The 22,885-nt window shown below is 36.1% G+C and overlaps 3 protein-coding genes across 3 annotated transcripts; all 3 read left to right on the top strand.

Moving 5' to 3' along the window:
• The first annotated feature begins 8,658 nt into the window (after positions 1 to 8,658).
• LOC115630774 (V-type proton ATPase 116 kDa subunit a-like) lies at positions 8,659 to 9,868 on the top strand. The gene is made up of 3 exons (XM_030527429.1): positions 8,659 to 8,766; positions 8,878 to 9,809; positions 9,862 to 9,868. Exons 1-3 carry the CDS (start codon positions 8,659 to 8,661, stop codon positions 9,866 to 9,868), a joined length of 1,047 nt encoding a protein of 348 aa, XP_030383289.1.
• Positions 9,869 to 9,951: 83 nt separating this feature from the next.
• LOC115630773 (V-type proton ATPase 116 kDa subunit a-like) lies at positions 9,952 to 11,453 on the top strand. Its single transcript, XM_030527427.1, has 3 exons — positions 9,952 to 10,858; positions 10,929 to 11,103; positions 11,363 to 11,453. The coding sequence occupies exons 1-3, from the start codon at positions 9,952 to 9,954 to the stop codon at positions 11,451 to 11,453; spliced, it is 1,173 nt and encodes a 390-aa protein (XP_030383287.1).
• A 489-nt stretch (positions 11,454 to 11,942) lies between these two features.
• LOC115630433 (V-type proton ATPase 116 kDa subunit a) lies at positions 11,943 to 18,537 on the top strand. The gene is made up of 4 exons (XM_030526988.1): positions 11,943 to 11,994; positions 15,351 to 17,584; positions 18,129 to 18,300; positions 18,364 to 18,537. Exons 2-4 carry the CDS (start codon positions 15,397 to 15,399, stop codon positions 18,452 to 18,454), a joined length of 2,451 nt encoding a protein of 816 aa, XP_030382848.1. The 5' UTR covers positions 11,943 to 11,994; positions 15,351 to 15,396; the 3' UTR covers positions 18,455 to 18,537.
• Positions 18,538 to 22,885: the final 4,348 nt, after the last annotated feature.

Below are 22,885 nucleotides of genomic sequence, written 5' to 3'. Positions count from 1 at the left end.
ATAAATATATTATTGTAGATAATGTGCTATAACTCACAGACAGTGGCACAGCCATACACCTGGACAAAGGTATTTGTGCCAGCTCCTGTGACGCTTAACCCTTGGCAGACGAACCATTTATCAACATCAACACAACAGTGCAACTATAAATTATCAAAAATGAAAAACAAGAACAACAATTTCTTTTCCTTGCCAGCTTTACTCTGTGTATTTACAATAAAGATGGATAGAAAATAGAGCACATTTAAAACTGTTGAAGAGCACTAAATATTTTACATAATTACTTGAAACTATATATCTATTACTTATGCCTTGCAAAACTGAAGATTTTCAAAGGCTAGCAGTCTCTTGTAACTCAGAGCTGGTACTTATTTCAATCATAGCGTACGTAATCCTGCAATTGTTTTGAATTAGTTACAAAGCCGGAGCTTAGTCTAACTGTCTATACAATACGAGTTCAATAAAAACTGTGATTATTATTGTGCCATACTATCTCATTTTTAAAATTAAAAATTAAAAATCAAAATAGTAATTGCTTTTAATCGGCTACAAGTTCTAATTTTTCCAAGCCAAGTCTTCGATACTTTTAATGCATTATGTACACAATCATTTTATTACACTATTTTCAATACTAGAATCGGTTCTCGCTCTGATATATTGCCAAAAAAATGTCTTACATATTATTAAACCTTAGCTGGACCTACTGTTCAAATTGAACCAATGAATTTAATTTTAATTTTCTGTATGGAACAATAAAACGCTTAAATGTTGCCTTCGCAAAATATATTTTTTATATACTTGTAAATAGATATTTTCCAATTCTCGAAAATCAACTAACGTTGAAACTATTTTATAAGTCGCTTTAAAAAGCGTTTGTACTCCTTAAATTTTTCGATCTATCTTTGCCCTGATTTACAACTTTCACTTGGTGCATCAATCCCTGTTTATAAATGCATCAATTATTGAAGCTTTTGCATTTACATTCATTGCATGCAGCTCAAAAAAATTCAACAAATTTATCGCTAATACCGCAATTGAAAATATTCAGATCGAATTATTAGAGGATTATAAAGTAATTTCTATACCAAGGGAATGGGAAGTGAATCGAAAATGAACTCAAACCTGCTCGTTCTTCCAAATTTTGGCATTTGGCATAGCTTTCATATCATTCAGGCTTCAGTTTTATTGACTAGAATTCTAATAATATACATAGTTTTGGGGTCTACCATGTCTTCTTCTGGTTGTTAAACCTTCGGATAGAGGGTATAATCAGATAACATGATTCAAGGACTACCCATGATAATAGAGGAGTTCAAGATTTAAGCCACAGGGATGTACCTTTCCCTGCTACGGAGCAGATGAAGATAACTTACTGTCCAACTAATATGTGTAGTAAAGATTAGTCATATATTAAGTCTTTAGTATTAAAAAAAAAGTCGACCCGCACGCATCCTGTGTAAGTAAAAAGAAACTTGTTGGTAACAAGTACTTGTCCAAAGGGGCAAATGCTATACCTAAAACTTTTCGAAAAGGAACTTTAACAAAATAAAATTTTATTTAAATATGAACAGACCCACATATATTTACTTCCTTTTTGCATTGAATCATAGTTACGTTGTTATCTGCTAAAACTAGGCGCGTTATATGCTGTCAGTATCATAACATGCAAATCAAGGGTCGCTTCAGGCCGCACAGTCTGACATGGTTTTTGTGTTTCTGTGTATGTGTGTGTTTGTGTGTGTGCGCCTCAGCCCGCACAATGCTTTGACGCATTGCAACTGTTGACAAATCTCTTTTTGAAAATGCGCTTAAAACATCGTTTGAACTTTTTTGTGGCGCTGCTCACATTGCCAACACCGTTCTCATCATCGTCATCGTCAGCGCCATTGCCATCATCCTCCGCAGCTAAACCAATCAATATTTAACACATTTAACCCTTTTTGTGCCAAGGCGGCTTTTCCGCCACGCCATGCCCCGTTCTCCTGCTACGCGCCACACTGATCGTTCTGCGTAAAATTAGCATAAAATTTGAATTTTACAGCCAACTGAAGCGTATGCAGCGCGTGATTGACAGCAGTCGAATTCAATTGAAGCAAAAGCACAAAAAAATCAAATAAAATAAAAAGCAAAGCCAAAAGCAACACAAACACCAACGGCAACCAGAACAACAATAACAACAACAATGACAGCAGCAGGAAAAAATGGCATAAAATAGAATTTAATTCAAATAAAACCAATTTACAGCGCCCCGCTGCCAATGCTTCAACCTTTTGCCTCTTAGCTGGTGAAGGTTTCGCGACCTTGCGTCTAAACTTTTTGGTGCGCCAAGTTTTAGTTTAAAGCAAGGGCTGAGTTTTTGCCGTTTGCAGCAATCACCCCGGGCTCAAAATCAATGGCTCGCATTTTTCTAAGCTTGGCACTGCCGAAAAGAAATTACATTTCCCTATTAACCACATACACAGCACTGGGCGTGAGTTTTCTAAGGTTTAAAAATAGGAAAGTCAAACAAAAATTAACAACAGAAAAAAGTCGGAGCTCTTAAGATGTTTGGCTTCTTTTATATTTGGTAACCCGCAATAATATCTTAGCAAAGCTAAGACCTCATAATTATGAAAATAGTCGTACGAAAGGAAAATTTCAAATAGGTTTGTTAACAAATTACTTTCCCTTTGTTAATAGGGTCACAGAACAGGATGTTTGCCTGAATCCAAAATAGCGCTACCTGCCAAAGAATACACATCAACCAAAATGTATCAACGCTTTATTTGTTTTATTCAAAATCTATTAATTTGTTTTCTTGAAGATTAAAAACTACCTAAATAAATATTATTCTAATAAAAATAAATGGTACCCGATTGATGTAAAAAATAGCTAAGCAATTTTTACAAATTTCTCCAGAAGCAGAAGTTTTATATTTCTATTTATATTGGAATGCAAATAAAAACTTATATATGCATAATATCGGATAAAATTTAATTACTTTTATTATTTCACTTTATTAATGCATGTGGGAATCTGGCGGTTTCATTATAGTCAGTCAAAATATATGAATTGTTGATGAAATATTATACGAGATAGTACTATGTATATAATAAAGTAAATTAAATTCTTTTGTTCCTTACAATTTGATTTGAAATGAAAATACAAACAATAACAATATCTGGCGTCAATAAGCTTCAATCTAACCAGTCTTGTTAGATCATTTTTATCTGTAAATTGTTTTTTATTGCATGCTGAAAGCCGTTGATTACTTCTGCTTGAAGTTCAAAACTGAATGAGTGCATAATAATCAGTGATCATTGAAAACGATCGTGACAATAACCCAATTATTCAATTCCTGTACTCTCGCCAAAAAGAAAATTCAAAACTTTGGCCAGAATACACCGCTCTTATCTTTATCCATGTAACACACAATGAGCAAAACTAATATTCCTATTGGGGCGATAAAAAGTATAAAAGAGAGGGAGAGAGAAAAGACAGAATTGCAGTTTTATAATTCAATTTGAGCCACACGCGCAACAGGCATCGCATAACAATGAACATGAATATGAAACATAATCGTATAAATATATTAGTTGCGCATACGCACTATATGCCGCCATGTGCACACAAATGCAAAGTCAACTATTTCAATTCATACTCGCATGCGAGCTGAGTCATGGCTGATATGGGTGCTAGAGGGGCGACGCGTCGGTCTGGTTTATTGCACCGCAACAGTTGACGTTTATGGTCGACATGGCGCAGCGCGGCTTTTACTTTTTAGCGTAATTTTAAACTGATATGTGCCTTCGCCTCCCCACACCATCCTATGCAATGTCAAGCCCTGGTACAATCGCACAACACTGCGTATGAGTAATAACAATGCTCATAATTGTCAACTGGCGTGTAGGTGCAAGCCATTTACCCTCCGCTACCATTTTGTAAACCAAAACTGCTATTGCGGTTACATACTTCTCACGAACATGATATGCTGCTCCTGCATATAATATATACATACACTTGTATGTATGTGAATGAATGTGTTGCTACACAGTACAAAAACGTTTGAGCATGCCCTTAAATCTTAAAGAAAAACAATCGACATTTTTGTGAATACTTTAGATATAAATCAATTAGAATGATTCAGTTCCAGTCTAGTTTTCACATTGTGTGGAATTGTTGTATTACTTATTTTATAATACAAATATTTAATAAACAGATCTAATTTATGTGCAAATTATTTTCATGTCTGACCCTTTCTTATGTTAAGTTATTTAATAATAAACTAGTACTAATGATTTTCAAGTACCTTTTCTAAATGAAAGTAATAGTTTACATTTACATTACATTTACATTACATTTACATTTCTCTGTAAAATATTGAAGAGACAGCTAAACTGAAATATCATAAAGAGTCGAATATATTTTTACTCAGAACCGGGAATGTTGCGTACAATTACGGCAAATATTTTTGCAGTGCATTTAATGTCGGCATGTGCATCTGTGTAATATTCATGAAAAATTCATAGAATAGCATTTGTAGCGAAAATTGAAATACAAAGCACCAGCGCATAAATCTAAATGCTAAAACGCTTAGAACGAAATTAATTTAAATAACAGCAACGTGCAGAATTAAACCCAAACATTTGTACGATTATCCACATATGTATAGTACAAGTATATATAAATACGTTTGTACTGTATACGAGTATGCGTCTTGTGTCGTCTAGACGTTAATTTTGTTACCACATGCTATATTTTTCCGACTCATAATTCATTTCGTTTTGACTGCGAAATTGCGTCGCATATTAGCGCATACTTTTCGACATTTCGCACATTTTCATTTTTCATTTTTGCGGGCGCTTACAAATTACACGCAACTTTCCATGCAACATAAATACATTCGCGTGAAAATTGCGCGTATTATGCGGAATAGCACATATAAAGCATACATATACAGAAGAGCACATAAACAGCAACAACAGAAAAGCACACCTAACTCTTGTGTGCTTCAATTCGGAGCAATTTTTTAACATTTTAACCCTTTTTGCTTCGCCATTGTGTATCTGTGTAGGTATGTGTGGATGTGTGGCGGTCGCACATTATAAAAAATGCTTAAAGCAGAAAATTGGATTTTTCATCTTGAATGCTGGTAACCGAAAAAAAAAATAAAACAAAATACGGAAACAAAAGGCAAGAACAAACAAAGCTTGCGCACACGCGACGACAACCGACCGTGGTAATAACAGTAAAGCCAATAACAAAAATAATAAGCATTAAACATTACAAAAATAATAACAACAGCAACAGCACCTACAACAACAAGAAGAAGAACAACAACAAGTGCCAAGTGGCTGGGGCAGCTATGGCGAAAAATGTTAGATATGCTGACAAAGGTAATGCAATAAATACGAAATGATGCTTCGCCATGCTGTTATTGTTTGCTGTAACAGTGTTGGCGTTGTTGTTGCTATTGTTGTTGTTGTTGTTGAAGCCGTAGCTGTTAGTGTTAACTTTAGCATACTTTCCGGCTGTCGTTTTATTTTCCCTTTTGCGTGCGCATTGGCCATAGTATACAAGTAGTATTGTAGTTGTTGGCTTGGTACTTTGTATACATACTTATGTATTTCTGTGGGTGTAGGCAAAAAAGTTGACTTTAATTTCATTTTGCCATTGTTATTTATTTAACATTAGTTTTTATTTTATGACCTATAAAAGTTCGTTTCAGTTATGGGCGCAACTTAAGTGCATTTTTTAAGAGTTAGCATAAATTGGTTCGCATTTTGTTCCATATTTTCTGTACGTTTTATAAAAAACAAATAAATACTGAATTTAACTTGAAAGCATCTTTTCTTTTTGGTAGAATGGTGCAACAAAATAAATCATTTTGTTAAATTTTTTACTTGCAGTAAAAAGATCCAACTGACAGAAAAACATGGAGCTTAGTAATTATTTTAAGTTTTCCGACTTAAAATGCTTTGATTACTTTTATGTATTCATTTTAGTAAATATTGACTGTATTTTAAATTCAAATAATCAATCAAATGTGTATCTATATATTGACAGTTTGATCTAGAATTGACATAAAAGCACAGCAAATGCTTAATTATTGCGGTAGTCTTAAATATAATTATAGTTGCTTTGAAAATCATCTTCATTCTAGTTAAAACAGGAATACCAATTTTGAAAGGAAACCCAAATCCGTAGTCATGCCAACGCACTTGAATATATGAATCTCATCTATTAAGCCATTAAAAAAAAGCCTTGCGAGCGCAACCCAAAATATAATTATATGAACAAATAAAATATAAATTTAAGAACATAGCCAAGTATTATTTTAAAGTTTTACTGTTTTCTATAAATAAAAATTTGTAAGATAAAGGATATTGCGTTCTTACGTTATATGCCAGTCGATTTTCTGAAAGTATGTATTTTTTATAATGGTTGGTTAATAGTTTCATTCATATTTACAAGTAAATGACTCTAGATATTTCTGAATATATGTTTTTATGTCAATCTATTTACGCAAAATATTTAAATTACTTTCGAAGCAAAGTTATTTTTAGCTAGTATTTAATTTCCAATTTCTCAGTAGCACAAATGTTTTTGTCTTCGACCAACTTCAAATTTATTTCTAGTTGCAACAGAAACTCAAAAGTTTTCAGTAGTCTCTATTCACTCTCTAACGAATACATAATCCAAAGAGCCAACTCCACTAATCCGGTTCAGGAGCAATTTTGCTATATAATTCAAAGTAAATTTGTACCAAAAAACTATCTTTTTTGTTGCCAAAAATCCGAAATGGCATCAGCACATGTTAGTATAGCATGATACTAGTGATACAAAGTACGTCCACTGGCACCCATTTTATTGTGTGTTACATACAAGTATTAGCTTTAAAATAATCCACACAACCGCACATAACAGCTTAGTTATTGGCCACATACGCACACACTCACAGATACATAATACACAGACGCATTAATAGAGAGATAAACAGACAGTTGGAAACAGTTGCCTGAATGCGCTGTTGTTGCAATCGTTCTAGTTGCTGCTGCTACTGTTTTTTTGTGTATGCTATTGCAACAGACGAAATGGTGATGCATATTAGCCAAGCCGAAACGAGCAGCGAACCAAGTGAATGGCTGGCTGTTTGAACGTCTGACTGTTTGGTTGCCGCAACCCCAGATACGGCCTTTAATGTTCTTCAGTCGCAGCACAAAAGTTGAACGTGGCCAGTGAGTTGAGCTTTTGGTTTTTCAGCCCCTCCACCTTGTTTCTCCGCTGGATAGCTAGCGCACACACTTGCCATGTGATGGCCATTATCAGCTTCATTATGTGGCATTAACAGCTAAGCGGCCAATACTAAGAGCACTCTCGCTCCCATACTACATATATACGCGAACGTGCATTAAAGTTCCACAGCTGCTTAAAAGTTGCATGCAATTTATTTGCGGTCAGTCATACAAATTCCAGAGCTCACGTTTATACTATATGTGCGTACGCATTTATGAATAAATTCCCCTTGATTCATGTTATTAACATACGTAAATAAAGACGGTCATACTCATTAAGTCACAAATTTTAATGCAAGAGGGGAAACACCTTTCACATAATTTCCCACAATTCCCCTTGTAATTAAAATATTTTACAGGTCGTGTGAAAATGAGGAAACGTGAAATTTGTTATCTGCACCATCATGTCTGCTATCAATCAAGTGCCTGAACTAAACAATCAGGTACCATTCGTCACCGTATTCGAATTATTATAGCTATTGTCGGGAATCATGTGAAATTTACAATTATATACATAAGTAATGTGACCAGATGGATTGGCTCATATGATCCTAGTAAAGTGGAGCTAGCTGTTTATCACCAGAAGCGGCAATTTTTCCGGTGATAACTGGCCTGTATATATAAAACTGCATGCACATTTTCATATCAGTTTAATCAATTGAACCCATCCGTGTAAACGTTAACAGTTAACGAACAGAAGTAGCATAAAAACATGTAAGTAATAAGTAATAATAGTATAAAGTTCATAACTTTAATTCAAATCCAATTGTGAAGTAAATAAAACAAACTTCTGAAGTAATCAGTTCTTAACCTTTAACAATAGATTCAATACAAATGGTATACAAATTTTCAAAAATATATTTAGTTAGAATACAGTGAACAATTTAATAAGTTAAGTAGAATTCTTTGAATTCACTATAAATTGCATTGAAATATGATTTTCAAAACTATTTGAAGCATTCTTTTAAGCAAGTACAAGTCAATTACTCACTAATTAACTGCCATCAAATAATTTGAGTTAATAATTTTAAAGTATTTGTAGACTTTGCCTATAAGATACTTACGAGTTTAAGCACCTATGGGTATTGTTTATCTTACAAACCGGTCAACTCAAAGGCAATAAGTGGAACTAATCACTGGCTATTTCCAATTCCTGCAGCACGGTTATAAGTCGATTAATGAAAGTGCAATTTTACGGTCTCGAAAGGCACGTGACTTCTTTAAAAAGCAAAAAAAAAAAAAAAAAAAACTTGAACGCTATTACATTGCCACCACACACGCCCACACTGGCTGATACAAAGCACTGATAAAAAAAAAAAGCACTTGTTACTTTATCACTTAATAAATTAAAAACTAACGTAGTCGTACGTTTAAATTGGAGGACATGTTTCGAAGCGAGCCAATGAGTCTTTGTCAGCTTCTCATACCATTTGAAGCAATCTATACCACGATAGCCGAGCTGGGTGAGAGTGGCTGTATGCAGTTTACAGATGTGAGTAGAATTACCTTCATTTATTCCTCGATATGACTGATATTATGACATTATTCATATTTATTTATTGATAATGCAGCTCGATTTATTAACAATTATTATCCTATGCAGCTTAATACAAATTTGCATATCACGCAACGCAGCTTCTTCAACGAAGTTCTACGGTGTGATGAACTACAACGTCGACTCAACTATATAGCTCAGCAGATAACTAAAGCTGAGTTGCAGCTTCCGGAAGCGCCCGAAGACGATGATGACGGTTACAATGAGCCAGCAGCACCAAATGCACGACAGATAAACGAAATGGAAGCACAACTCGAGCAAGTGGAACTCGAATTGCAAGAGCTCTCCCGCAATGGAGCCGACATCAAGCGCAATTACCAAGAACTAAATGAACACAAGACGGTACTGGAGCAGCTCGAGAATTTTTTTGTTGAACGCGCCAGCCTAAACGAAGTCGAGAAGTACCTTTACTACGTAACGGGAGTTATGCCTTTGGAGCACTACTTCAGCTTGGAGCGCATGATTTGGCGCGTGACCATGGGCAATGTGTTTTTCAGGCGCACGGATGTGATGGAAGAGATTTCAGATAATAATAAACAATCCAACCCACGAGCAGTATTCGTAGCCTTCTTTCATGGCGAGCAGTTGAAGGAGCGCGTTTTCAAAATATGCTCCGGTTATCATGTAGTCAATCATCCATGTCCTTTGGACGCCAACGAACGCGCTCAGCTACTAACAGAGATCAAGGTGCGTATGGCGGATATGCAGCTGGTACTAAGCCAAACGGATGATCATCGCAATGGCGTCTTGCGACGAGCAGCTCTCTACATGCACAACTGGCGCACACAACTGATCAAAATGCAATCCATTTATCATACGATGAACAACTTCAGTATGGACGTAAGCAAGAAATGCCTGGTGGGTGAGGGCTGGACACCCTCAAGCGACTTGGAGCAGCTGAAGGCTGCCTTGCAACGTGGCACACAGAAGGCAGAGAGTTCAACACCAACCATTTTTCAAGTTGTCCAGCCCAGCGTGGAGCAAGTGGCCCCCACCTACAATCGGACTAATCGTTTCACTCAGGGTTTTCAGAACATAACTGATGCCTATGGTGTAGCCAACTATGGCGAGGTGAATCCCTCACTCTACTCGCTCATCACATTTCCTTTCCTGTTCGGCTGCATGTACGGGGATATTGGACATGGTTTCATTTTGCTACTCTTTGCCACCTGGATGGTGTGGAATGAACGAAAACTTGCAAAAATAAAGGAAGAAATCTTCAGCATATTCTTTAGCGGTCGCTACATTATACTGCTCATGGGATTATTCTCTATCTACGCAGGCCTCATCTATAACGATGTCTTCAGCAAGTCTATAAATCTCTTTGGCTCTGGCTGGCTCATCCAATACAACACCAGCACAGTGCTGGGCAACACTGAACTGCAGCTAAGCCCCGCTACTAAGGAGCATACCTATGCAATGGGATTAGACCCTGTCTGGCAATTCGCCGAAAATCAGATTGTTTTTCTGAACTCCTACAAAATGAAGCTATCAATTATATTGGGAGTAGCTCACATGTTGCTTGGTATCTGCATGTCTGTCGTAAACTTTGTCCATTTGAAGAAGAAGTTGCACATTTTGTTCGATTTTGTGCCGCAACTTATATTTCTACTTTTTCTCTTTGGCTATCTGGTATTTATGATGTTTTTCAAATGGATCAAATATACTGACAAATCGGACGAATTAGCCCTAAAGCCCGGTTGTGCACCCTCTATTTTGATCATCTTTATTAACATGGTGCTCTTTGGGCACACAGCACCGCTTCCTGGCTGTGACGAGCACATGTTCAAGGGACAATATGAGTTACAAATAGTACTCTTGGTCATGGCGTTACTCTGCATCCCCTGGATGCTATTCGCTAGGCCACTGTACATTCGACATCAAAGAAGGCACGGCACCGTCAGCTCTGACGAACCATTTGGCGAGATACTTATAGCACAAACCATACACACCATCGAGTTTGTGCTGAGCACGGTTTCTCATACTGCCTCCTATTTGCGCATCTGGGCCCTGTCGCTGGCTCATTCACGTGAGTAGAATCAACAAATATCTTAGCTCTTCCTGATCTTATCAAGTCTTCTCTTTTTACGCACTATTAGAACTCTCGGACGTATTGTGGAAGAAGATGCTCAATTTCGGATTTATATTGCCCCTCGGCTACTTCAATGTCATTGCCATTTTTATACTTTTTCCTGTTTGGGCTGTGCTTACGTTGGGCATTCTGGTAGTAATTGAAGGACTTTCTGCTTTTCTTCACACTATGCGTTTGCATTGGTAAGTACAAGGAGTGATTTAAACAACATCTTCAATTAAAAACCAGCCTTATGGTGATAAACTTAATTTTTGACTATTTTATACGAGTAATCTTATACTTCTTTAAGCTTAAAATTGCTTCTATGATTAGAGATATCTGCACTTTAAAAATTCTCTTCAATTCGCAAGACAAATTTTCAATTATATTTAAAATCTTATCATTATATTCTTGTTTTTAAAGCAATTTTTTTAATTTCGAACTATATTTCCTTTTTTACAGGGTCGAGTTCATGAGCAAGTTCTATAAAGGCGAAGGCTATATCTACCAACCATTCGCTTTTAAGGTTCTTCTGCAAACAAAAGTGGAGTAGAATTACATACTATAGATTTAATTATACAATTATATGTAGATATGGACTCATTAATGGTATTCATCTTGTTATAGCTGTCACACACTATTTTGAAAACTCCCCTAAAAATAAAACCCAAATGTGATTTAGCAACTCGTGCTTATGCTCAATCATCGATGCAATTGATATGCGACGAGTGTTCAAGTGTTGTCATATTTTTCCAGTTATGTGTTGATTACCGTTACCGATTTTGTGGAGTGTGTGGAGTGTAGTACATGCGATAAGCTTGCCATGTCTATCAGAGGTGTCTGCTTATTTGGCAACACGCAGCAATTGCGTCTGTTGTTGCGCTGATAAAATGTCGCACAGATTATAGGTAGTGTGTTTGTATGGTCGCGACATATATATGTGTAAGTGTGTTTGTGACAAGTTTAGATTAGCTTCAGTTTAATTGGCCAAAGCTACAATGCCTATCTGCGCTAAGGCGTTCGCACAGTACGCCCTGCAACGTCGAGTAGGCAGGTTCGAAAATCGCGTAAACCAAACCATAAATTGGCATTGTGTAAGTGAGAAATTAAGAATTGTCCTTACCGAGAAAAGACACCGTCTCTAAGGTGCTTTGTCTTCAAGTGAAAATAAAATTAATAACAATATGTCTGATGCCAACTAAATAATTCCTAATACTAAATCCAATTAGGAAAAAACAACTGACTTGCACTTATCAGTGCCTTTAAGGCCAACCAAGTGGTTATCAATATGTTTCTTGACATGTGAGAGATAAGCCGCTAACATGCCATAAATGATATAAATTAAATATTGTGCACGAGTTTATCACAACACAATGGTGTAGAATAGCTGCAATGCTTCCGCTTATCGTCTTACAATGTAAAGGAAAATAAAAAGCCTACATGGCGATGAAAACCATGCCACATCTACAGAAAACACACCCCTCCAAGCACATGGAGACTCACGATTGCTCACCTCAATAGGCAATTATTCACACCCATATTCATGACCATTAATTTAATCTTAATAGTGCAAATTTTGCGATAACCTATCTTAATTGTTTTTTCAAAAATTGCCTTCGTTACAAACCAATTTTAATTTGCTAACTTAACTGTCAATAACTTCATATTAACTGTGCTCTGACGTCAGAGCACGTGATGGATCATGTGCAAACGCCTTCGATAAGATTTTTATAGCTTTTTAATGGATTTTTTTTATAAACAAAGCACTGAGGAGGTTAATAAGCGAATGGGTGAACATTGCATTAGTTTAAAGTTTTATGTGTCTCAAAAAAAAATACATTATTTTGCTTGGATATCATAGTTAATTGTTCAACGAATCCGCAATGGTTGTAAAGTTTTCATTTATTTTAAACATTAGCTTATGTATAACAATGTTATAATATTGATCCTGAAAATGTTTATACAATTTATATTTGAATATATACCAAATATAAAGTGACTCTCAAAACATGCCCGTATACAGAAAAAAGGCAGAATTTTGACCTGTGAAAGGTGAAGCGCTTGAATCTCAAAATATTATCTTTTCTTTCGATGCCATATCTCGCTATTTGAAATTTTGTACAACTCCCGTAACTCTTAGAAGTAGATGAATATTTGCCAAGTTTCATCGCAATAGGTTAGCTGTGATAGAAGTTGATGCCAAAAATTAAATCTCTGCCCATGCTTTTCCTGCTGCTCTTATTCTGCTTTGGATCAGCCTGTAAGATACCTGATGTATTAGTTGTGTTATTGTTTGTCATTATAATTATAAAGTTAAAAATTTGTAGTGGACCTTAAACAGTTCAGTGTTTCTTCTTAATAAAGTGTTTTTTTTACTGTTTCATAAATATTTTTAAATTGTACGATTTTCCATTGCAAATTCAATAAAAATGACTCCAAATTAATCAAACGAATAGAATTAATATTACGATTTACGCTTAAATAGAATATTCGGTGCTATTGTTTATCGTTCTTCTAAGATAATACATTTTCAAAAGAAAACGAAATATAAGTAGAGAAGCATTCTAGAATGCATATTTACTTTTCTGTTTAGCAGATGATAAGAAAACATCTTTGCAAAACAAAAATAATATGCCAACTAAAAAAAAAGTGAACTATCTTCAAACAATTGTTTGCATTTACTCACTGAGAATGTTGATTCAAAAACTATTAGATTTGGTTGGACATTATTTGTTTCATTAGCACATGATGAAAATAAAATGTTAAACACTGTAAAAAAAAGTTGACTTATAATAAAACGTAAAACGATATGCCAAGTATATCTTACATCCACAATGCTTTGTTCAAGCTGCAATGTACAATCTGTCATTAAGCGGATCTTTCATCTTTCTTCATTACTTACTATAACATAAAGAGATATGGTTATAAAAGACAATTGCCGCGCAATGAAACTAAATAAGCTAATAAGTTGCCTTCGTTCGCGTTGAAGCTTCACGTTGTTTATTCCAATCAAGAAATCATTTTTTTGGGTTTGCTCATTTGTGATCAGGTTCACTTCTCACGAATGGTGCAATACCATCAGATATAACAACAAAGTCGTCAATATTTAACTCCATATCAATATTTTGTAAACATACATTTTTTAAATTTCCGGACCTTTTATTGTAAAAGTGATGTGCACGCTCATGTGGAAAAATTATATTGAATTGCTTCCATACTAGACAAGGTTCATTATCATTTACGTCACTACATTAATAATTAATGCTGATTGCTTCCAAAACTCCTCATTTGCAATTACCGATGACGCCACCATAATCGGTACAAAAAAGAGTAGTTTATCAGTCTCCGTCCTATAAAGCAAATGGCAATCCGAAATAGGCAATTAGATCGATTTTACTGCAAATCATGCGTCATAAAATCACGGCAGATAATTGAGTGTGCCATAAATATCTTTAATCTCTAAATACCAAAACAGCTATCAGACGATTTTAATTGTCAAGGCCAAGCCAGAAAATGAACCGCGGCTCAAGGCACCACAAAGTGATACTTAAGCCCCTTGCTAAATATGGGGCATACAATTTTAGGCACTGGGGCTAATGCATAAGCCACATGATTGCCTGATAATTATAAATAATAATAATTTCAAATTCTGCCACTTCAGATAAATAGGTTCGAGGAGACAAAACCCTAACAGCTATCAGAACGACTGTGCTATCTTATCAATTTTTTTGAAATGTTTGATTGACTGATCGTTGGACACACAGTCTGTAAACAGTGGTGTGACGATAGCGAATAAAGCAAATATAAATAGCAATTAAGAATGTGTAACCATTTGGTCAATACGCTTAACACAACAATATTTATCACAGTTGATTAGTAAGCACAGTTTCATAAGCAAGAATGTAAAAAGCTTGGCAGACCCCACAAAGCAAATATATTCTGGATTAGCATGACAAGACGAGTCGATCTATATCTGTCTGTCTGTACGTCCATCCGTCCTTCCGTATGAACACCTGGATCTCAGAGACTATAAGAGCTAGAGACACCAAATTACGCACAAAGATGCCTTATGTGTGTTCGCTATACGAGTTTGTTTTATTTTTTCGTAATATATAACCAGATATGAGTATATGCTCTATATCTAGAAAAACTCTGAGCCCCACCCTTTTTATATATGTTAAAAAAAAGTTGATATCTGCAATTGGGGCCCTAGCTTAGATTAAGAAGTGATCAACATGACCGGCCATAAATAAAGGTTTTACAATGGACATCACTATGGTTTGTTAAATCGTTAAAAGTTACTCCATCGAAATATTTTATTGGCTGATATATTGTTAGATTTTAATGGGCTCTACTTTAGGGTTCTTTATTAGCCGTCGAAACATTACTGCTAAAAGTACTTTTTAATATTTTTATAACTAACTAACTACTAATTTTTTCAATATTTCAGAGCACGTATTTTCATCACATCAACGCACCTACCCACAACGTTCATCATGGGTGACATGTTTCGTAGCGAGAAAATGGCGCTCTGCCAGTTGTATATACAACCGGAGGCAGCCTATGTTTCCATTGCCGAGCTTGGCAACCTCGGTTGCGTTCAGTTCCGTGATCTGAATGAGCATGTTAATGCCTTTCATCGGAAGTATGTGAACGAAGTTCGACGCTGCGATGACATGGAGCGAAGGATACGCTATATTGAGAATGAGCTGCGAAAGGATGATGTGAAACCACCAAAGATGACCGAGGAACAGGAACCGGGTGCACCCAATCCCCGCGAGATTATCGACTTGGAGGCTCAGCTGGAGAAAACGGAAAACGAGCTACGCGAACTGGCCAGCAATGGTGCCAGTTTGAATGCCAATTATAGACATATGCAGGAGCTGAAGAACGTACTCCAGAATACAGAGGGTTTCTTTTCCAGCCAGGAGGTTATGAATCTGGATAGTAATCGCTATATAGACCCACTAGATCCGGTTATGCAACAACGCGGTCAATTGGCTTTTGTGGCGGGAGTCATCAAACTGGAGCGCTTCTTCTCCTTCGAACGTATGCTATGGCGCATATCGCGCGGCAACATCTTCTTGAAACGCAGCGATATTAGTGGAATGTGTGAGGATGAGGAGACGGGCCAGCAGGTGCTGAAGACCGTCTTTGTGGCCTTCTTTCAGGGCGATGAGCTTAAGCAGCGCATCAAGAAAGTGTGCGCAGGCTATCATGCCTCCGTCTATCCCTGTCCAAGTTCGCATGAGGAGCGCACGCTCATGATTAGGGATGTCAATACTCGCCTGGAGGACTTGAAGATGGTGATCAATCAGAGTGCGGACCATCGCAGTCGTGTTCTACTCTCTGCATCAAAGCATGTTTCAGCCTGGGCCATTATGGTACGAAAAATGAAGGCTATCTATCACATACTCAACTATTTCAATCCCGACGTGACGGGCAAATGTCTGATTGGTGAGGGCTGGGTTCCCAGTCGTGATATTTTTCTTGTGCAGAATGCGCTATCGAGTGCCTCAAAGCAAGCCGAGAGCACAATACCAGCCTTCATGAATGTCATACAGACCAATGAGATGCCTCCGACTTACACACGCACAAACAAATTTACCCAAGGCTTCCAGAACCTAATCGATGCTTATGGCATGGCATCATATCGTGAGGTGAATCCAGCCCTATATACCATCATAAGTTTCCCTTTTCTTTTCGCCGTTATGTTCGGCGATATGGGTCATGCTGTAATATTGCTAGTATTTGCACTGTGGATGATCATTAAGGAGCAAAAACTGGCCACCATTAAGGAGGAGATTTTCAGCATATTCTTTGGTGGTCGCTACATTATCCTTTTAATGGGCTTATTCTCACTCTATACGGGCTTCATCTATAATGATGTGTTTAGTAAATCCATGAACATATTTGGCTCAGGCTGGATAATTCCCTACGACAATGAGACCATGGAAGATCCCACAGTGAAAATGTTACAGTTGCGTCCCAAATATGCCAGTGTCAAGACATACCCAATGGGTATGGATCCTATATGGCAAATGGCTGACAACAAGATCGTATTCCTTAACACATTCAAAATGAAATTATCTATCATTGTTGGAGTGATTCACATGATCTTCGGCGTTTGCATGTCGGTTGTGAATTTCATACACTTCCGCAAGTACATGAGTATTATTTTGGAGTTCTTTCCCCAAATCCTGTTTCTAGTGCTGCTCTTCGGATACATGGTGTTCATGATGTTCTTCAAATGGGTTGTCTACAAAGATGACACTACGGATCAGGCACTAACGCCAGGCTGTGCTCCTTCTATTCTTATTCTCTTTATCAACATGATGCTGTTTGGACATCAAGAGCCACTCGCAGGCTGCAAGGAATATATGTTCGAAGGTCAGGAATCGTTGCAGACCGTATTCGTGCTTGCGGCCCTGGTATGCATTCCGTGGATGTTGCTTGGCAAGCCGATCTACATCATGATGACAAGACCCAAGCACGTAGCAGAACCTGGCAAGCCTGCAGTAAGCAGTGGAGGGGGCGGGGGTCATGGCGGCCATGGCTCAGAAGATGAGCCCATGGGCGAGATTTTCGTACAACAAGCCATACACACAATTGAATATGTACTCAGTACAATTTCGCATACGGCCTCCTATTTGCGTCTGTGGGCCCTTTCTTTGGCGCATGCACGTAAGTATAAAATGAAATCTAAGCTACAAATTAGGACAATATTCTAAAAGTATAAACCTAAGCGTAATCTGTTTGTCTCCATTGGGCTAGAGAAAGATCATATTAAATATGAATACAAGTATATCCTACAATCTTCTCGCATTCCCCAAAATTTTGGCGTCCCCGGACAAATCTATGGCAAAACAGACTGTTTAAGATAAAGACTAAATAACATCTTCAAATCTATTTGCCATAGACTGTTTTTGATAAATTGTTTTCAAAATATGGTCATATGCTAATTAATTATAGCAATTACTTAATAATTATTCTAAACATTGAACTTACTCCAACAAATTCTCTTGACCTCAAGCAAAAAAAAAAAAAAATTATACAAAAACTGTAATTATTTCATTCAATAGTTTAATTTACACAATGTTTGTAAAAATTGTAAACTTATACTCTGGCCAAATTTTTAAAAGTGTTTATTTCCAATCAAACAAAAATGATTCTTGTTAAGTACCATTTAAACTCTCTCACTAAATCTCGTGTATAATTATATTTGCAGAACTTTCTGAAGTGCTCTGGAATATGCTCTTCTCCATTGGATTTAAGTCCGAGGGCTTTACAGGCTGTATAGTTATTTACTTTTTATTCACGGCCTGGTCAGGACTTACGGTAGGAATTTTGGTACTCATCGAGGGTCTGTCAGCTTTCCTGCACACACTCCGATTGCATTGGTAAGATTTCACCTAACATTATAACTAGCAAAAAAAAAAACATATTGACATATTTGTTTACAGGGTCGAGTTCATGAGCAAGTTCTATGAGGGCGGAGGCTATGCCTTCGAGCCATTCTCCTTTAGGGTTATTCTGCAAGCATCGGAAGAATAATGAAGTTGCAGTACGCAATGAAGTAATTCGAGAATTATTTTCTTTTACGGTGTATTTGAAATAAATCCGCCTAATATGCATAATTTTTTATTTTTCTTTTCCGTCAACATTACAACTTTATTTGCTGTGATAGTTTAGTCCGACTAGACAAACAACACTCACATAAATGCATTGAAAAGGCAAAGCTATAAAAGGCAAATTGTAATATTCTTTATTTCGTCTCTATTCGTTCCAGCAAAAAGCTACATGTTTCTCATTAGAAGAAATGTCATATACTTAAATTATGTTGTCAGTTGAGCTGTCCATTGAGCATTGAGTTGTGGCACACTGATGCTATGCAATTTAAATAATAATAACACGACATCACATACGATTTTGTCGAGTATAAAGACTTCTTTATTTGGACCCACGTGTCCACATTTGTGTTTTGGCAAATTCCTTTCAGCTTTCGATGTACGAAAAATGTATGTAATATAATAGAAACTACAGAAAGACTTACTTACAATCAACAACGAGCAGAAGAATGAAAACTATATAATAAAGCTATGCAATGAAGTTTTAGTTAATTTTAATGCATAATTTTCGTTGTTAAGACTATAAATCTTAATAATCTTAATTTATTTATTTCGTTAGAACTAATGATTGCTTTTGGAAAAAGTTATTACATGAAAATGCTCTTGCATATATACTTCTATTTAGAAAAACTCCATTTGGATATAATTAATTATACTCTGTACATAAAATGTACAAGAGTATATTAGGTTTGCGGGAGCTGAAAATGTAACAGGCAGAAGGAGGCGTGCCAGACCCCACAAAGTATATATATTCTTGATCAGCATGACGAGACGAGTCGATCTAGCCCTGTCTGTCTGTCTGTCTGTCTGTCTGTTCGTCTGTCCGTATGAACACCTGGATCTCAGAGACTATAAGATCTAGAATAACCCAACTGGTACACATATTCTCCTGAGCCCGAGAAAGGACGAGTTTGTTCATTTTTTCCGATACACCCCCCACTCCCCCCAATTTGTGATTTTCTATAACTCCCGTAATTCTTAGAATTTAGAACTAAAATTTGGTAGACACATCCAGTTAGTGATTATATCTTATACCAAGATTCATTATGATCGGGTAATTAGAAAGAAAGTTATAGCCATATAACCAAGCCAATACACACATACACGCATACAAGTATGTACCTTTCGCCAACACGCAGAGACACGATTCTGATGTAAATGTAAATGTATGTATGCATGTATGGAATATTTTATATTTAATTTAGTTAATTAATTAAATTAATTTAATTACATTAATTAATTAATTGATTTAAATTTTTTTGTGGCGTGGTACAGAGTATTTAAGAGTTGAGCGTGCTCGATTTTAGCATTCCTTTCTTGTTTTAATTTCTATAATTATTGTAAACATATGTACAGAGTATTCCAAAGTCGGGACACCCGACTTTAGCTTTTTTACTTGTTTGATTATAAGATTGTAAAAACAGTGGTTTAACAACATTATTATTGTTCAGGAAGACACCTACTATATGTGACAAAAAATACTATGTTAAAAGTTGTTCATTGGCATTCAATGATACGTAGGGTTAAACTGCGACCGGTTAATGCCTTAACACATGCACTTACCTTTATATTAAGTTATTAATTTTTTTATTACGACGAAATTCCTAAATGAACGAATTGAATATGATGGGCTCATATTTAAATGCGTATATCGCTAAAATATGCCCAATTATTAAATACTCTGTACCCAGCATTTTCGCTGCCACAGCCAATCAACGTTTCTGTATATCATATACTCTTAAATATAAGGAACATATTTTCTTGAAATTTCAGGATATCACGATACACAAATTTATACAATTTTCTGTTTTCTGTTTAACAAAAAAGGTTTTCTTCTAAGACTTCTTTCTACGCTAATCGGTTGTATGGTAGAGATTATAGAATATTTATGCTATATATAGTTTCTAGCTTAGTGTCCCCTAGTTCAAAAGACATCGGTATCCGTACGGACAGTAAGACGGTCAGGCGAACATGCCTATATCAATTTGTCTTTTCATGCAGATTATTCATACAAATATACCTATTAAATAAAGGTCTGCCTGCTACACATTTTGACATTTCTGCTGTCTCGTATACGCTTTTACCCTTCGAAAACTGGATATAAAGAGTTGGTTGAGTAAAAATGGATTGGCATCCTCAAGGAAAACATGAAACTTTAGGCTTACCCCTTCAAAGTTTGTAATTCAATTACATATTACTATAAATAGATAACATCAGAATTAAGGAAACCCCCCTCATCTGCGACCATATTAGGTCTATCTTGCGACGCGAGAAAATTGAAAAAGTTCTGCCCCAACTTATATTACTCACATGGTGTCGCAGTAACAACCAGCACACTCAAGCAATTACACTAATCTACATTGCCACTTTATATAAATTAAATCCGCATACAAGCACATTACACACATAAATACGGGCACAGCAGGTGGGCACAAGGAAGAACTGGGAAAAGGGAGGAGGTGGGAAAAATAGCGTAATACAAATGCGTTTTTCCGCTAAAATGAACACCTAAGGTGCGTGGCCAAACACTTCAACGTGCTACATAATTAAGAGGAGCCGCAGGTAATAAACGGCCAGGCAGTAAGGAAAATATCGTGAAAATAAGGCGAGAGACAAACTATAAAAAAATAAAAATAAATGCAGAATGACTGGAGGATACGGACACAAAAAAGTCAAATATCAACACATACTTGAGCACATAAAAGCGTTTTTATGGCAGGACACCTCGGTGTGTATGTATGTGTGTCTAAATAATAGCCATGGCGGCGCATTGTCCTTTTGCGCTCATAATTTCACATTTTGCGTGACCAACGTGTGCCTGAGCCACAACCAACTTATTTACGTATGTGTGTGTGTGTGAATGCTGAGGAAACATAATACGCTTGCCTGGCCAACTAAATTAGCTGTGACGACAACTCTGTCGTCGACAAAACAACCTACAAATGGCAGAGTCAGCGACATTGCCGCGGCTTAAGACAACGCGCATGTATGTACTTGTATATGGCGTATAGCGGGCGACTCCTTTTGGCCACGTTATCATTTATAATGAGTTAATTACATTTAATACGCATGTACAACGGCCTGTTGAACATGGCGCTCAATTAAATGTGACCCAGACACGAAACATAAAGCTGAACACAAACACCAACCAAGCACCACAACAATAAACGCACTCTGAGCTCGATAAGTAACTCAGTTTGTGTGTGTGTGTGCGAGTGTGCTTGCATGTGCGGTTGTAAGGGTGTGCGTTTATGCGTGTTATGGTAAAGCTTATAGGTGAGTGCACTAAATTGCTGTGTCGAGATTTGATGTCAAGTACATATTTAGTCCCTGATTACAGAGAAATACATGAATATTGCAGCTCCCTTTGACCTACTTTTAATGAAAAGAGCTTTTGATTCTGTGCCTCTCTAACAGTTTAAGATCTAACTTATGCTTAATAGTTAAGATATATGTATATATACAAGTATATATATATATATATATATATATATATATATATATATATATATATATATATATATATATGTTTATGCCAACACTAACCATTCAATTTAATATGCCTTTCTCTAACCAAAGCTGTCACTAACAAGCTCTTGTCTCAATAGAAATCGTAGAAAGAAATTCAAACATTTTTTTCATACAAAATTTTGCTAGAGCTTTTAGCATTGCCATAAGTTTTTAATTCATAACGCATAACGGATTTTTCTTAGTAAATAAATAGTAAAAACGTACCTGGCTCCTCTCTCAAATCCGCGAAATGTCGACAGATGACGATGATCATATCTATTCTACTCAAAATCTGGTCATTTCTTACAGGCATTAAGCATAGAAGTAAATACTTAGAGCACGCAGGATATATGCAAGTATTTATATAAAGAAAACAGAAAATAGAATTGAATATAAATCGTAGAAAGAAATTAAAAAATATTTTCATAAATCATTTTGCAAGAGCTTTCAGCATTTTCATGCTTTTTTAATGCATAAAGCATAACGGATTTTTCTCAGTAAATAAATAAATTTCTCAGTACCTGGCTTCCCTCTCAAATCCGCGAAATTCCGTCAAAATGTTGATTATTATATCTATTCTACTCAAGTGCTCACAATCTGGAATAATTTTACAAGCATAAAACAGAGAAGTAAATGCTTAGCGCACGCAACATATTTGCAGGCATGTATATAAAGAAAAGTTCACCAATAGTAAATTCTAAGAATTAAATGAAATGTTTCGTTTGTATTTTACATACGCCGTAAAGTATATTTTTATAATACAAATTTAGTATAATTTTAAACGCGAGCATAGTAGCATTTTTTATTAGAAGAAGCAAACATTACTTCAATGCATGAAAGTACTAAG

Source organism: Scaptodrosophila lebanonensis, unplaced genomic scaffold (assembly GCF_003285725.1).
Source record: "Scaptodrosophila lebanonensis strain 11010-0011.00,11010-0021.00 unplaced genomic scaffold, SlebRS2 tig00001410-arrow-pilon, whole genome shotgun sequence".
NCBI classification, from domain to species: Eukaryota; Metazoa; Arthropoda; class Insecta; order Diptera; family Drosophilidae; genus Scaptodrosophila; species Scaptodrosophila lebanonensis.
The sequence above is the reverse complement of the archived record's forward strand: the minus strand, read 5'-3'. Positions and strand labels throughout refer to the sequence as shown.

Excerpts from the sequence above, each read along its gene's own strand:
- LOC115630774 (XM_030527429.1), top strand. The coding sequence starts at position 8,659 with ATGTTTCGAAGCGAGCCAATGAGTCTTTGTCAGCTTCTCATACCATTT. Across the intron at positions 8,767-8,877 it reads GCTGTATGCAGTTTACAGAT|CTTAATACAAATTTGCATAT; the intron begins GTGAGTAGAATT and ends TATCCTATGCAG.
- LOC115630773 (XM_030527427.1), top strand. The coding sequence starts at position 9,952 with ATGTACGGGGATATTGGACATGGTTTCATTTTGCTACTCTTTGCCACC. Across the intron at positions 10,859-10,928 it reads CCTGTCGCTGGCTCATTCAC|AACTCTCGGACGTATTGTGG; the intron begins GTGAGTAGAATC and ends ACGCACTATTAG. Across the intron at positions 11,104-11,362 it reads CACACTATGCGTTTGCATTG|GGTCGAGTTCATGAGCAAGT; the intron begins GTAAGTACAAGG and ends CCTTTTTTACAG.
- LOC115630433 (XM_030526988.1), top strand. The coding sequence starts at position 15,397 with ATGGGTGACATGTTTCGTAGCGAGAAAATGGCGCTCTGCCAGTTGTAT. Across the intron at positions 17,585-18,128 it reads CCTTTCTTTGGCGCATGCAC|AACTTTCTGAAGTGCTCTGG; the intron begins GTAAGTATAAAA and ends TTATATTTGCAG. Across the intron at positions 18,301-18,363 it reads CACACACTCCGATTGCATTG|GGTCGAGTTCATGAGCAAGT; the intron begins GTAAGATTTCAC and ends ATTTGTTTACAG.